The sequence below is a fragment of the Mizuhopecten yessoensis genome, unplaced genomic scaffold (genome assembly GCF_002113885.1).
Source record: "Mizuhopecten yessoensis strain PY_sf001 unplaced genomic scaffold, ASM211388v2 scaffold4121, whole genome shotgun sequence".
Lineage (NCBI taxonomy): Eukaryota > Metazoa > Mollusca > Bivalvia > Pectinida > Pectinidae > Mizuhopecten > Mizuhopecten yessoensis.
In genome coordinates, this window is record NW_018405386.1 from 999510 (window position 1) to 1016953 (window position 17444).

General features: G+C 38.3%; 1 protein-coding gene across 9 annotated transcripts in view; it reads right to left on the reverse strand.

The window, feature by feature from the left end:
* Positions 1-17444, reverse strand: part of LOC110448566 (protein Gawky-like) — a 35444-nt gene that overhangs the window by 2981 nt on the left and 15019 nt on the right. Inside the window, exons 1-16 of one of the 9 annotated variants that reach the window (XM_021494869.1) lie at positions 13339-13612; positions 11668-11733; positions 11354-11416; positions 11073-11117; positions 10697-10778; positions 9990-10032; positions 9353-9436; positions 8654-8759; positions 8080-8178; positions 5218-7799; positions 4684-4956; positions 3858-4010; positions 3369-3458; positions 2883-2940; positions 670-2322; positions 304-368 (exon numbers count right to left, since the gene is read on the reverse strand). In XM_021494869.1, coding sequence (XP_021350544.1) covers positions 304-368; positions 670-2322; positions 2883-2940; positions 3369-3458; positions 3858-4010; positions 4684-4956; positions 5218-7799; positions 8080-8178; positions 8654-8663 — 4983 coding nt within the window. In that variant the 5' untranslated portion in view covers positions 8664-8759; positions 9353-9436; positions 9990-10032; ... (3 more) ...; positions 11668-11733; positions 13339-13612. Of the gene's footprint in view, positions 1-303; positions 369-669; positions 2323-2882; positions 2941-3368; positions 3459-3857; positions 4011-4683; positions 4957-5217; positions 7803-8052; positions 8179-8653; positions 8760-9352; positions 9437-9989; positions 10033-10696; positions 10779-11072; positions 11118-11353; positions 11417-11667; positions 11734-13338; positions 13613-17444 lie in introns of those variants that run through there. The other 8 variants (XM_021494868.1, XM_021494866.1, XM_021494871.1 and 5 more) reach the window with 8 other exon arrangements.

The following is a 17444-nucleotide window of genomic DNA, read 5'->3' on the forward strand; positions in this document are numbered from 1 at the left end:
GCTAGCCAAAGGCTAATACACAAAGCAACCTTATACTTGTCACCAATAATTCCTTAATCTTCCATCGATTAATTCAATTCTTGAAGAGGATATTTACCATATTTAATGCATGTAAAACCAATGAGACAAATCATGTATCAAAGGAGGATGTGCATTCATATTCAGAATAATGACAGCAGGGACAAAACTCAACGAAGGAGTCAAAACAACCTTACATATAAACACGCAAAGGTTTATACAACGGGCAAGAAGTTATCTTAAAATCCAGTAGGGCTAACAAGTGGTATCAATACATTGACATACCTGTGGAGTCAAGTTCCGCAAAAGTAAACAATTGGAAGGAGCACCCATCCAATTGCCAGAGCTTCCTGCAAAATATAAAGGAAATTTCTTTTTAAATTTAAACTTTACAACATAAACATACAAATTGCTTGTGAATAGAATATAGCTCAAAAAGGGAAACCCTTCAATGTAGTAACTGTTTCAATAAAAGATAACAATACTGTGTGACACATGTAGAAAAACATACAGTAACATGTTAACTGAAAACTTGCTTTCTTCTGGTAATAAATCATCTGATGAGTATCAAAAACACAATTAATTATATTTACTCCTGTTGTTCGATTATAATATTTATCAATTAACTTTCTGTGAATATTCTGTACTCACCTGAACCAGCCCAGGAATGCTGACGGTTGACTCCAGGCCCAGGCCAGTTTCCCTTCTGTTGGATCAGTCCTGGAGGGGGACGAGAGGCATTCTTTGGCAGAGGAACGCCCCAGACCTCATTGGAGAAGGAGGTTGGAATGACATTGTCGACACCACTCCAGGATCTTTGCTGTGGGTTCTTTGCTGTAGACCATGAAGGAGCCTCGGATGTGCTAGGACTGGTTTTAGTAAGAGAAGATAGGTCATCCTCCTTGGGTGTACTGAGACTGTAGGAGCGTGAATAGCTTCCAGGTGTGATATGTGGATCATCTTCAACACTCTTAGAAATGCCCTGCCATGGCTTACCTGGTACAAACTCTGGAATGGAGTCATTGAGGTTCAACGTTGAGCTAGCAGAGGTTGTTGCTTTCGGAAAATCCTTGCCACTTTCCAATGTATTGGCATCCTTGCCGGTAGGCATCTGGCTACTAGTAGTGATAGAACTACTTGGTGGTCCTATGGCACTTGGCCAATTCTCGGAGGAGGATGAGACAGTTGGCATGTTGGACCATGTGGGATCTCCTCCTAGGTTGGCTAGACCCAGGTCCCCATAGCGAAGGTTCGGGGTGGATTGAGACTGATGTATGTTGGGCTTGGAGCCCACAGCTTTGTTGAGAGCACCATTTTCGGTGGGCTGAGAAGAAGTAGGGACATTCTCGGTGGAGGTGATTGGATTACCATCTTTTTCAGATGTTGAACGTCTCCACTGACTAAGCTTGGATTGTGGTTGCGGCTGACTTGTAGAAATGGCAAGGTTATTAAGATCTGTTGGCATCGTGTTGATTGGATCGATTTCCTGTTGCGATAGAGAACCAGCAGGCGTATTCTGAGGCATAGCAGTTGGGGTCTGTTGCTGTTGAGAAGGCTTCATAAGCACTTTTTGTGCATCTGAAATTTGGCGTTGCAAATGGAGTATTTGCTGTTTGATGGCATTGATTTTAGTGTTGATAGACTCAAGTTGCTGTCGTTGTACCATAGGATTCAGATTCTGACCCATCTTGTTCTGCTGCAAAAGCTGTTGCATGGTGATATGTGACTGAAGATTCTGTTGATGCTGCAACAGCTGCTGTAGCATGATCAGCAAGGGGGGTGGCAGCTGCTGGTTCAGCAGCTGGGGACTGATGAGTCCAGCCTTTACAGCCAAGTGCAGTTGCTGGAGTATTTGTTGTTGGGCCATCTGCTGTTGAACAGCGGCTTGGTTTGGAGGGGGAATGGACCCACGTGCTACCATACCCTGAGTTGGAGGGGGCATTGGAGGGGGAGCACTCATTGTTTGCTGCTGGACTTTGAACTTTTCTTGAATGTGTCTTTGTTGCTGTGGCATTATAATACTGGGATTCATATTTTGACTAGATTGTGTCAGACTAGGTCCCTTCATAGAATTGGCAATGAACTGATTTGGTATTTGAGATTGAGCATTTGGAAAAGGAGTATTTTGCATGGAATTAATATTAGGCACAAATGGATTGCTTTCCGACTGAGTATCTGATATGTCATTATGATCTGTTGCACCTATGTCCATCCCAGGCAGTTTGGGCTTTGCACCATCTGGATGGAAAACATCCATATCGTCTCTTTTCACAACACTAGCACCTTTTTGTTTGTAGAGATCAGCTGCAATGAAAATGAATTAAAATGAAATAACTGTTTATTTTATATACGTTTACCACATAAAATTGAACTAGGTATTTTGATTGAAATCTACTTAATATTTTTCTAAATGTACCTTTCAAAAACATACTTCAGCTCCTTCTTGTAGTACCAGTGGGAAACTAATGAGCAGTTTTCTATCAGTGGCTATTATAAGGTCGATTGTTTTTAAAGCAAAATCATGCTTGTTTATTGGCAGATGACTATGATAACATATAATAAACACTTCATTTTCTATGTCAACGCATGTTTTTAAAACTCAAGGAAACCTGCGGTGTTTTGTTCATAGAATTTTTTCATGATTTTTGTAACTGCTCTACTATAAAATGATACAAACACATTTAACTGCCCAGCTCTAAAAGCAAGACATTTTTTGTATTAAATAAAAATCATTCTTCCACATCATTCGAAGGTCAAAAACCCAGGATCTCAATTGTTATCTTGAGTTATATATCAAAACTGAAGAGGTTTACATTTTACTAAATTAACACAGAAGGTTTGAAAATATAAAAACTTCATATTACCAAGTGCATGATTCAAACTCATGTTGTTGTTGATCAATGCATGTTGGGCTTCATCCTTCTGCAAGAAAAAACCCAGCAAAACAGGATTAACTTCAATGTTGAAAAATATTGATAATATCAATAACATTGCTCCCATTAACCATTCTTTATTATTTAATCAATATCACTCTGTTACAAAATTTCATTTTGAATTGTGGCAAGATGCCAAATCACACTAGAATGATCACAAATATGCTGTTTTGGGGTATTTAACTAGTAAACAAATGGTATCGTCTTGTTCAAATATCATGACAAAAATAAACCTTGAAAAACGGCAAAATATTCAAGAAATTAATGTATCTCGGTGAAACAGTACAATTGGGCACAAGTCATTGTTGAGGCCCTACACAGAAAAAGATCACCAAGGAGAATCTTATGGTTTCAATTTTCTAAGAATTTAAACCAGCTCTTGTGTTTTCAAATTTTGGACCCTTTTAGTAATCTTACCTGAAAACCCATCTCCATTAGCTGTTGCAGCAACCTGCTGCGCATCTGCGGCTGGTTCCCACCACCTGGGAATCGGCTTGTAGCACCACCCTGAAGTGATAAATTTCTGGTGTATAATATCTGCTAAGCAATGAAGAACAATCTTAAAAGTTGAAACAACATCATGCCACTGGACTTTTATCTGGATTACATGATTTAATACTTTACAAGCTGTAAATTAAGCAATCATTTCATCAAATTCTACTGGAAAGAAATAAGATTGTTGTTTGTAGTTTATGTTTGGGGTAGTATCAAGTGTTGATTGAACTGAATTTGAAGGAAATATTTATTTTCCCCAAAAACAATTCTTATTTTACAAATATCTGGAGGTTTTTCTTTAGATTGGTCAAAAGGTCTAATTAAATGTAAGGATAACAGTTAAGCCAAAGATGAGGGTGATGTAAGAAAGAGATGGGAGGGGTAAAAAAAGTATAATAAAATTGTTCTTACTGAGTTTATTACCTTGACAAGATTCCTCCTCCCGAACTTCCAACCTGAAGCACTACTCCAGGAAGAGTTGTTTTCCTGTGTAGTGTCATTCCAGGTCCCCATATCAGCATCATCATAATTGCTAGAACCGTCTTCATTCCACATCATATCATCCTGTAAAAAGATTTACCAGCATTAGCCACAGTTTAAAAACTGTACAATAATACCAATAAATTACCAGCATCATTAAATGAAAAAAGTATCAGCTCATCTTTTATGGCATCCACTGGACAGATCAATTTGACAGTACATAATTTGATAATAATCACATATTGAAATACAATGTCAACATTGTTGCCTTACCTGTATTTCCAAGTATTGCTCCACCAGAGAGGAACCTTAGACTTTGGCAATAAATGCCACTTACTTTTCAATACTGTTTATAGACATGAAGTCCAAAAAAAAAGGACCTTTAAGCTATTATCTATCAAATCAGTTACGAGCAAGAAAGTCCCCTGAACATTTTCAAGAACTTTTTTCTTTAACAAAAATTGTCTAGAAATTAAATCTGGTATCACAAACTGCAGGAAATTATAACACAATTTTCCAACCCAAAAACAGCATTTCTAGTTGATGATGCCCAGTCCCATTAATGGGAAATGTTTAACTATGAAACAAAACATTAATGAAACAATAAACTGAAACTGATGTTAATATAAATTAGGTACATGGCATTAATCAAGCTGTGCAAGTTAGAGGTGCTGGGCTCGGGAATGGGGTGAGGTGAGCTGCAGGCTGGCCTAGCCTCAACTTCGTTTTTAACCCTGCCCACAAACTAATCACTTACCTTCCTATTATCAGACTGGTTCCAAATCATGTCTTTCTCGCCCCAGTTGAAGGATTTTGAACTAGAGCCGGATGGGTCAGGTGGGTTGTTCCAATACATGTCAGCCCCGTCCGGCCCCACCCAGCTGGAGAGGGAGGTGGAGGATGGTTTGGGATTGCCAATTCTTACCTTTCGTTCATTGGGGTTCCATTCTTCTCCCCAGCTGGAGGATGAGGACGAGGTTGATTGCTTGGGGTTCCACTGACTTGTTTCGCCCCAACCACCAGCTCGAGCCTGCAGAAGACAAGCCAATTGAAATGCCTGCTATCTGCTGTATATATAGGGCTCAAGTAAGAAGATAGGTCATTCACTCCAATATTCACACAAACAGCTGATGAAAATTGTTCATCAGCTTCAAATCCAAAAACATCATTAGTTTGCCAAGAAGATGATTTATAAAGAAATAGAAGGTTTTTTGATACAATACCATTGCACTGGTTTCCCTTCCTGACTTTGACTATTAGTTGGGACACTTAAACGAACATTTCTGCTTACCTGCTGCTGTTGGTTCCCTACCCAGCGACCACTGCCATCATCTCCCTTCATGCTTGGTGGCGGGGGTTCACCCCAACCAGAACCCTGGCCTGGTTGAGGGGGTGGTGGTTTGTTCCCACGGTTCCACTCATCAGGGCGACCTTGCATTCCTGATGGCATTCCAGTTGGCATACCTCCTGGCATACCTCCTGGCATTCCTCCTGGCATCCCACCAGGCATACCTGTTGGCATTCCTGACTGCATTCCCGACTGCATTCCCGATGGCATACCTGATGGCATTCCTGATGGCATTCCCGACGGCATACCTGATGGCATACCCGATGGCATACCCGACGGCATACCCGATGGCATACCTGACGGCATACCCGACGGCATTCCTGAAGGCATACCCGATGGCATTCCCGATGGCATACCCGATGGCATTCCCGACGGCATTCCCGATGGCATTCCAGACGGCATACTAGGCATGGGCATCATGTTGGGATTGTTTTGTGTATTTGATGCGTTTGGAGGATTTGGAGGAGCATTCCAGTTGCTGGGGGGCTTTTGCATGTGTCCAGCAGCAGAACTGTTCCAAAGCGAGGTACCATCATCCACTTCCCTCCTTCCTTTTGCTGACTCGCCCCAAGTGGATATTGTTCCAGGAGGTTCACCAGCATTTCCCCATGATCCAACTTCAACTTTGTTGCCCCACTGACCAGATGCCTGCTGACTAGCTTCATTACTACCAGGTCCTCCCCATTGTCCCCCGGGTTTATCTGGTTTGGCAGGTGCTCCCCAGTTGTTTGGGTCCCTCGGTTTTGGTGGGCCTGTCCATGACTTTGGATCAGTTCGGCTTCCATCCCATTGCGCCGTTTGAGGATTAGGGCGAGGCAAAGCACCAGGGGGAGCACCACCAGGCGGCCCACTGCCAGGAGGAACACCGCCAGGTGGACCACCTCCAGGAGGACCAGCACCAGGAGGACCAGCACCTGGAGGACCATTCCAGGCAGGTGCATTGTCTTTGCTGGCTTCCCATATTGCAGTTCCACTGTTGTTGTTCCACATATTGCTGTTTGGGTTCTTTTCAGTTGTAGCAGGAGGAGGTTTCCTTTGTGTCTTGGGTGCTTGACTCATGTCCCATGCCGTATCCTGGCGAACAGGACGCTGACCCCATCCATCATGACTATCTATTGCACGTTGAAACTCTGTGTCCACTGGAGCAACATCCTGTGGTGGCTGTGCCAACACCGTAATATTTTCATTAGAAGCACTTGGATTTGTTGAAGCATCGGAGGGATTGGTAGTAAGGCCTTTCCCAGCTGCCTCAGCCCAAGAGGTAGGATGAGATCTGGGTGGTTCTGGATTTTGCCCTGCACCTTGAGTTGCTCCGCCAGGCCATTGTTGCGGAGGACTTTGTTGTTTGGTAGTAGGTGTTGTGTCCCACTGACCACCACTGGAGGGTACAGAATTTCCCCAGTCACCACTGGAGCTTGGATTTCCAGACCAACCATCTGGAAGTTTGGCATCTCCTTCGGAAGGTGGGGCTCCCCATCCACCAGCAGCAGATTCGTTTGACTTGAGTTGTTGTCCATTATTGCCATTGCCCTTGCCTGCATTAGCTGCATCACCACCAGCATTATTGACACTTACTTGAGATTGGGGTCCAGATCCAATTGAACCCCATGCCAACTCTGCTTGAGACTTCGATGAAAATACTGATGATGCAGACATGCCATGAATACTTTGAAATGCACTATTATTAGAACTACCCTGCTGCTGTGGTTGCTGCTGCACCGACATAACTGAACTGTTTTTTTGCCCTGGCTGAGACACAGTAGCAGAGGCAGATGTCTGAGGTCCATTCGGTTGAAGAGCACCACTGCCCATCTGTCCTTGCATAAAATTACCATTACCACCATTACCACTACCAATTATGGTACGAGGTGTTGATGATTGCTGTATTTGCACTGTACTTTGTGGCCTGTTCCCTCCTTGATTTTGACTCACTGCCTGGGGGAGGGTCCCAGGGGCACCACCACCACCCCATCCACCCACAGTTGTTCGGGATGCAACAGTGGAGCTGGGGACACTTTTCAGATTCATTTGGTTTGAGAATTCACTACTACTTGTGCTTTGCACATTATATCCTTGGTGATTCGAAGAAAGACTTGTAGAGAGCGGGCTTGTCCAGCTCATGGAACTGTTGCAGCTCACAGAGCTAATGTTGGCAGCTGAGGAATTGGGTATGCCTATTCCACCACTCCAGGTGCTGGAATCCATTCCGTTAAAGTTGGGTGTGCTCCATAAACTGGAGGCACTTTGACTATGAATGGCACTTTGACCAGAAGTTTTGTCATGTGTTTGGCCTTGATTACTCGAAACAGATATCACAGATCCTGATTTCACAGAGGCATTGTCATCACCATTCTCGGAAGTACTCTCAGAATTGTCACCTCCAATAGATGGCCAGGCCTCCTTGTCGTTTCTGTCAACAATTATGTTTGGTTTTGGGGGTTGCTGCCAATCCGACACTGAACCTAAATCACCAGCGTTTCCCCAGTTTGAAGTATCATTTACAGTTCCGTTTGCAGCAGCTGTACCTTCAACAAGATCAAAGAAACCAATGAGCACCACTTATTCCTCTTATATTCCTATCACTACTCCATTTAAAAAAAAAACTTATATAGCTGACTATATTCAGTAATACTAATGCTTCATCTAAATATACAGATTTGGCAGTTATAATAAAAGGTTTTATACCACATGGTAAGGTTTAAACTTCCACTGAACCTGTCGTCTACAGTGCTATTGTGAAGAATTCGCTGATAAAACCACAGCAGAATTGAAGCCTACCAGCAACTGTCCCTGTCCAGCCACTACCTGAAGCTGGAGGGCCCTGGCTCCAACCTCCGTCGTCTGCGTTTGATCCTGTTCCCCAACTTCCTCCAGCATTCCACTGAGCCCCATGAGGTTTACTCACTGAAATAGGAAATCTGATATTATTAACTTCAGATTGTTCGAAGTAGAATTTCGTCCATCATGTACATAAATATCACAAACTTCAGGATTTTAATCCATAAATTCAATGGATTTCTTAAAACATTATTTAATATCATGGGGAAAACAAAGTTTTGTTCTTAATGGAAACATTAAAAGTTGTTTAGGTCTAGTAATAACTAATCAAGACTTTTAAAATAGCTACATCAAGAGGGCAAATTCTGCACATGGACAGTTATTTCACACATATCCTGGTTTCACCTTTTTACCTGTTAAAACTAAAAAACCAAACTGAAAAAATTGAAAATTGAATTTCAACTTTACTATTATGTGCCCATAACTAACTGAGGCAAAGACAGATATATTTTTTTAGACTTGAATATTAATTCAATTGAAAACATGCAATTTGATTTCAATGCATGAACCTTTTTGATATGTATGCAAGATGTGAACATACCTTCTTGCATCTCCCCGAGAATTTGGCACTTTTTTGATGTCTGTCAATTCGTTGATCAAAGGAGGTGACTACCTCTAGCTTCAGCACTTCTGCCGGTTCTGAGGAACTAAATATAACATACAATTAATCCACTTGCAATCATGTACAGTTCATCTATTCCATTAATGTGTTTCAAATTTATTGGATGTGGTTGTATTTCATTTATTTTGTACTTCATGTGAAGCCAAAATTACATCTATTCATTCAAACTGTGCTCTTCTCTATTTCTCTATTCCAAACAAATCATTTTCAATTGTATTAATATGCAATATCCATATTTCATTTATTCCTGACATTGTATGCCAAAAGTCTAGCTGCAATATATTGTGCAAGACAATCAAGATGATATAATAACATGTGCTCGGCAATTACATTTTGTGCATTAAGTTTGTTCAAATTCATTCTGGTTACCAACAAGTTCAAAAATATCTCTGCCAATCAGACGCTACCTTTTGAATTTAAATAGCAAAACAAATAAGTCCTGTTACTGTAAGTGTTACTGTAAGTGTTACTGAACCTTGAAAGGTTAAAAATGTATCATGTAAATGGTAATTCATGCCAGGTACTTACTGATCAACATATACTCTTTGCAGTCTTTTATTTACTCAATACAGAATACCAATTTTGTATCAATCCAGAGAGATTTCTTATTTAGCATACCTTTATCAATGGAAATGACTCCACTTTTTGGAGGATCGGTGTCCTATTGGATCTATACTCGTTCTCCAATGCGGTTTCCTTGATCTGCAAGCAAAAGAATAGCATTTTTATGCCTATACAACTATGAAATTTAAATTATGTATCTACCAAACATCAATATATTACTCAGGAAAAGTACATGATTTGGTACTTAAGCCTATAAAAATTGACCTTGCATATCAAAATGTGTAATAAATCTATAACTAGTCCATCCTCGTCAAAGGAAAATGCACCAATACCCCAAGCTATATAATTGTATTAATCCAGGTTCAGGATGATGACAATATTAACTGCATACAAAACATGAAATGATATGCTGTTTATCATTTATTACTTTCTTGTTGCCTCCTTCACAGATTGAATGCGACTGTTTTTCTTGTCAAGACATCAATAATTGTAGACACTATTCAGCTATGTGGATTTTAACTTCTAGATAACAGATCTACAGAGTGACAAGTTGTGCATTTTGGTACTACACAGTGTTCCCTGGTTTGTGTTGAACAGAACATTAACAATTACCCATTTTGGTATGCAGCAGTTTCATCTCATGATGTACCTACATACTACAATGTATTTATTATAAATATTAATAACCTACCTTTCTCATTGAACCCAGCAGGTTGGTTTGTCCATAAAATATCCTGCAAAACAACATAAAATTGTTGTGAAACAAGTAAAATAAAATAAAACGAATAAACACAACATGACTACCAAACCAGGCCCTTAAGACAAACCATTCAAAATTAAAATTAACCTCAACCCCTCCATTTTTCCTAATTTGTCAACATTCAAAGTAATGATACTTTGCATGCATTTATTTTGCAACTCATCAAACATTTGAAAACTATAAATGTTTTTTTCGTCGTGTCAATTTACCCCCAAAATACCCTATAAATCTTGTATTTACTTGCAAAAGCAAGTAATCCTTACTACGACATCACAATTAAGCCAAATGATTGGATTTGGGCGTAAAAAGAGAAACCACAACATATCTGTAAATAATGTACCCCACTTTAACAATCAGTAATCAAGACATCTCCAGGCACAATATATATTCCGATATGCAGCAACATCCAGTCTTTCCACAGAACTGATATATAGGTTTAGCATGTTAGCTTCTTTAATAAATCACAAATCTCTATTACCTTGAAATGCAGCTTTTTTTCACGTTCAACTTTATCCGATCATTGATGTTGGTCTATCAAAAATTTTGCCTAAATGCAGAGCATGTTTTCATTTTTGGGAGACAGACATAAATACCCTTAATTGTTTTTTCCAAATCCCAATTAAATAAAATTAACTCACCTGTTTCTTTGATATAAAATGCTGAAAGAGCTATAAATATGTTTATTACAGATATGTTACACAACCACAGGCAGCAACTAATCTGGAAAGGAAAGAAAGGCAATATATATATAATTCTTTACATAATATTCAGTTGAGATCTGATTAATGTAACATATTAGTTGGGAGAATTACCATTTTTCAGGAGCATTAGGCTATCAGAATATGGAACAACAGCAAATATAATTGAATACTCCATAAGTTTACCACAAAATGTCTAAATTGGAATGCCTCATAAAACAGGCCACGGAAAAAACTTAACTATGGTCCACTCTGGTTAAATCTATTAATTGACTTTTGTTTTTTTAGTATATATAAGAATGACATTCAGACTTACCTCATATAACTTATGATATAAGAGCTATAAAGTTTTGATATGAATCTGAAAAGAAAAACGAGAAAGCTCAAATTGTTATCAGTTTACTTTATAATAAAGAAAAAATCAATAGTACTGATGACCCTTTATTTGTTAACGAGATTTGTACAAAGTTTTGCTTCATTAATTAATTAATCTTGTGATTTCTGATAACTTTTTCTGATATTTTATTTGTAAAATTAGCTACAAAAATGTCAACATTTTAACCAATCCCACAGATTAATTGGAAATGTTTCACTCACCTGAGATTTATATGGTATTAGGCAGTGATAATATCTTACACAATTTGGCAATCAAGTTTCACTCTGTAAATAAAGAAAAGCAGATGTACTTTAAAATTTGCAAGTCAATATAGGATGAACTTTTTTATGAAATAAAGTATGGAGCCAGTGGTTATTACCAGTTGTATGATTCATAAAAGTGAATAAAGTATGATATAAAGACTGAAAGTACAGATCAAAGATGTTATTTATTCAAATATTTAGTTTACTGAATCAATAAAATAACCAAATTTTGTTTGACCAGATCTTAGATTTCCAATGTTCAACAAATTTACCTTAGAGTACAGGTAGTCAAGATGAAAGATTAAGGCAAGATGAATGTTAAGATCTTTGGATGACAGCTGAAAAAGAAGAAAAAAAAATCAGTCAAATGTGCAACTTATCATCAATATTTTCTTTTTTAACTCAAAGCAACAAAATGCAAACCTTCTACAGGCAAGTATAAATCTTAGTTACCTTACTTTCCACTTGTCAAATGTTCTGTTACAAACTGCACAGTTTAACAATTATCTTTCAACTTTCTGCAAGTCCTATGTTGACTTTTGATTACAAGTCAATACACACACAATCACGACAGAACGCACTTTTCAGCGAGTATGGGACATACAATTACGCAGTGAATTGAACATTAGTACATTACGCAGTAAATTGAACATAAGTACAAACGGAATCAGCATGTAAAAATTTACCAGATAACGAGTACCCCAACTGCTATGATTTCTGTTGCAGCCAATATTGGAAATGAAACCATTCAAGGTCAGATGCATTTGTTAGTTTAGTTACTGTGTATCTTCCCAAGGTCTTGTTATATCCTGATTTTATCTTCCAAGGAATATTATTGTGATTTTCCAATTAACCGCCTTTGCCAAGCTATGTAGTTCAACTTTATTTAAGTTCAAAGAAGTAAAATACAAATTAAAACCTAACAAAAAACATCTTTTTGAGCAACTGCAATTTTGGAGCTCAAATGAAGAGGATCAATACTGTTTTCACTCGGTTTAGATCAAAATAAATAAACTTGTCACGATTAACAACATCTCCATGCCTTAGACAACCCTCAAAACGTAGGCCTGTTGGTAGAGTAATTCTGTAAACTGAAAAAAAGTAGGTTAATTTTCTTAAAGGTAATTAAGAAATTAAGGATAACATCCACGATTCATGCCAATAAATATATAACGGTTGTTGTTCAAATTTAATCAGGCTACAACACGTTTTTTTTTAACGACGGGAGAAAGCTTTAAAAGTCTTAATTCATCTACAGGAATCACTTCCCCCCCAACGGATGTACTGGTTCTGTGTTTATAATGTGCATCATTTATAATTTCTATTCATAGCTCAACGTCCCCCCTCAACGTTATCATTTTCGCCGTGCATAATAATGCGAATGCATCACAACTTGTCCTCGAGAGGAATCGTACAAGGTTAAGAAAATGGATCAATCAATTTATATTATAAAATACACGGGAGGTGTCGGGTTAGTCGAAATTCATGATAATTTCTCGCCCCAGACTGGCGATACAGCCACCATCTTGAATTTGTAATGTCGCCGGCAGCCATTACTCTGTACATGCAAAATGGCTGCCAAAATATTAGTATATTTGTCGACTTGTTTTGTCAGAAAACAAGTAAAACTTATTTGCAATGACAATATGCATTATCACTAAACAAATGCGTTATATCGGTGCATGTAATAGCAAAGTTTAAACTGCACAAAACACGGGGATATCGAGGACGTGGGGTAGACACGCCAATAACACCGAAGCTACGCGATTGAACCTTGACCGATTTTCCCAGCTGAAAAGATCTTCCATGTCCAAATATGATTAAAAAACTAACCGAATGCATATTTAATTAACTCGACACAAAGATGATTTGATAAGACAATTGAAAATAACTACAGTCGGCAATAACGACACGAATTACACCGATAAACATCGTCAACCTACCTTGTAATGTGTTCGGAATGAAATTTCAATGGCGACTTTCCTGGGCGATGGTTTGAACCCGAGAAAGATTGCACATATCACAGTAACCGCTTACGGAATATACAGCCTTAATGGACACGAAATTGAGTATGTACATAGCACCGGAGATGAGGCATAATTGTTGCCAAAATAATAAACTTTTTGTCGTTTCCAGTTCTAAAAGGCCTGCTCAGAGGCCGAGTTAGGCAGCAGGCTCATTACTGAGCTGGTTGGTTGTAGGTTTAACACACGTTTATTGCGCAGGCGCATGGTCACATGATTTATATATATTGAAAACTAAGCAATGCAGACAGAGCAAGTGCCCGACGCACTTTACCAATATTTCTTCGTAGTGGGTCTGCGTCGGAGTACGTAGACAGGTTTCGCAACGTGTTATTTTTAACATTCGTGTTATCATTTGTCATACTCGAAGTGTAATCTTAGACCTGCTACAATTAAATTGCCTTTGTAGTATCTGATAGAATGGAGATGGATACACGGCGATTTTTGTTTGATCTGAATGGCTATTTGAAATTGCATGATATTGATTTATTACCGGTAACGTTCCGTTTTACTACTTTGTTAGATAAAAAAAAAAATGGAAATAAAAATTCAAATGAGTATAAAATACTAGTTATCAAATAAGACCTGACAATAATGTCAATAATTACATTTTATTAAAAAAATGTCCAGTTATTTGTTGGTGATTTGGAGCCTTTTGTGAAAGAGAACCAAATTTGACATCAGGAAGTTGATTGGGAGGGGGGTACGCTAGCACTCTACCCTTACTGGGCAAAAAATCGGTCCTAAATTGCAATTAGTCTATGCAAACAGTAGTCCAGTTTTATGTCTATACTAAGTAGCTGCTGTATTTAAATATCCCTGCTACAGTGTTAAACCCCTTGTCAATCTTAATCGGGTCTCCATCTCTTTCATATAATTAGGCATGCATCAGAGATCAAAGAGTTCCATCTGGATGTCATGTATTCCAGCTGAAATATGGGAGGAATTACTGATATCCTGCTTTCAAACCATCTAGGCTAGTACATAACACCACAAGTACCTGGGTTTACTTGCTACCATTAATTACGATTAGATAACAGGTTATTGGGACAGCGTACACTATAGCTTCAGTTATGTGTCATATTTTCATGTTGTTTGGAACAATTATATTATAATTTTATTGCGTTACAAATTGATAAATATATTCAAATAGTTTCTGTACACAATTATGTACTTTTCTAGTTCATTTACTAAGATAATGAATACTAATTATGGAAAGGAGGTCTTCTTAACACTTTGTAAGTAACCCAGGGTTTTCTAGCTGGTGTACATTGCATAAATGTATATGAGCTATCTTCCTGAAAATGTTCAAACATCTTCCTCATGATTTTCTATCTAGTTGTGTAAACTAATGAAACAACATAAGGGTCAATGATATATTTTTTACAACAGAGAAATTCTGTCTGTAATTGGATGACAATGAGTCGATAAACGGTATTGTTTCATAGATAATGTAATACCTGTATAAGCAATTTCTTCATATACATGTTCATTTTGATAAAACCTCTGACAAACATTTGTTTAAATTGTAAGGGATTTTTTTCATTGAGAGTGGAGAGCAGAAATGACCCCGACCCACTGACAATTCTAAATTCCCATTAACCCTAGATAAGAGGACCAGTGGCTGCAGAGTATAGGTAGTTCCATACAAATGGTGTTATTATAACCTGAACATGGGTGAACTAATATTGATCAACACAAGAGAAATATGAATTGGTGGTACACTACATATTTATTACTAACCTCTACATGGGTGAACCAGTGTTATCAAAAAGGAAGTGTGAACCAGTGGCGACTCCGGCAAAGGTAGTTTTATATGAACCAAGAGACAAATGAACTAGTTTCAAAGTGAACCAGTTGTGGCAGATTTTAACATGCAGAAAGCTCCATATGAACCTGGAGTCAAGAGAATGGGCAGAGGTACAGATACATATAACTAGACTATACATGGTTGGATGGCAAGCTGCTGGCAACGTCAATCTTCTGCCAGAATTCCAATCAGAGACACTTATTTAAAGACATGCTTTATTAAATCTTAGGTAATGTTCTACTTCACACGGACAGATGACTTATACCTTCAGACAGATATTGATTAATTTCATGATTTGGGATCAAGAGGAACTTAATTGTGTCAAATCATGTAATTTCAGATTGAGTTGAATGACACCGAGCTCTAAGCTGTTTAGACAAAATACAAAACATACAGTAAATGTTTTTGAATACGAATAGCAGTGAACCCTAACAGCCGTACACTTTGCATAACAGGAGAAGCTCCTATAATAAAGCGAAATCTAAAGAACGCTAACCGTAATAATTGAGGAAGTGGATGAGGATGTTTTTCACAATCATTAGTGTACATGTTAAATAATGAGCATAAACAATTTCATAAGCATAAAAATACATTTACATAACTTGGTAACCATACATTTATATCAGCAAATAAGTATTATTTTGTATTTTTAAAATTCTTTCACTGGCAAATAATTATTTATTCATGAATCTATTTTAAAAATGGCTACATCCCTCAAATTCCTAACCAGAGAGGACAAAGCATTGTGTTGGTTTTGTGAAGTACTTTAAAGTTTGGTTTTAATTAGTTAAATTATAACGGTTAAAGTATGATTAATAGGGATATAACAAGTTTCTGGTTCAATGTAACCAGGGCTGAACTTGGAGACTTGATCTTCAACTGTATATTTTTACCTGTCCATGTTTGCCAGAAGACTGGACCTGCTGTATCCCACATCATGATGGTTTGAGGTGACTAAGGTAGGGCCCCCTACACAATAAGGGATGTTTTCTTCATTGTCGCCTGCCAAGGGAGATGCTCATATTACAGCACCTGGGACCTCAAACTTTTCTTTCTCTAAAACCTACTGTACATATTCGTTTTGGCAGTGTCAACATAGACAGCATTAATTTATGTAAACCACTCTAGGTATAATGTGACCAGGTAGAATGTCATGCTACCACGTCTATCAGTAGGTTATGACATTTCAGTGAAATCAGGGGCCGTTGACTCCTCAGAACTAAAATTGACCCCTCCATGTTCCATTTTTTTTAATTTGTTTTACATAGAATGGCACCTCTTAATTTTGATATTGACTAAAAATTGCTGAAATGACCCACTGGTCTCAAATTCCAGGAGTGTCCCTGTAAAATGGCACCTCGATTGGCCCCATCATTCGATCCATGGTCATTCTCTTCGTATGACATTAATGTTCCAAGGACACAAAACATTAAACAAACAAATGAACATGCATGGAAACTTCCTGTTTTTGAAGGGTACAATACCTGTATTTCTCTCTGGGTGACCGATACTTGGCAATCACCCGCAATATTATTTTATGTGTGTATAATACTGATAGACGGTCAGAAACGTTAAGCAGTTACTTATCATGAATCATTGTAGAAAGATGCAGACATATACATCATGGAGACACAGCAGTGTATCAAATGAACGCACACAAGGGTTAGCAGTTGTACTGTTCTTCTCTATACTGCACTGCAACATTACACACATAATCACACACCTGCAATTTGGCATCCAACACACATTCCACGCTTTTATATTTGGCATGGGTCACTAGTTTGAACTACTAATACAAAGTTATGATATGAGAATAGACTGTGCATATTACTTAGCTGTGGACTATGTTATATATGCTGTTATATGTACAGAGTGGTTACATGTAGCTCTGAATGAAGCATAGCCAGTCAGCTGGCATATGGCCAGACATGGTGAGACGGCTATGGGAGTATATTCACAAACTAAAACCACACAGCTATTTCAGCCACTTACCTAATACATAACCACCACAGGTATATATACTGTGTGGTGGGTTGTTTACCTCCGATTATACATACCACCTTATACCATACTAAGTAAAGTAACCTGGGTACACCGCAAAAACAGTAGACCACTAGTCAGATTGTACAGTAAAAATTTAACAACATAGACCCAGGGGCCTTAACAGGGGGTGTTCAAGATTTACACTTCAATTTCTTCTCTAGACCCCCCCCCC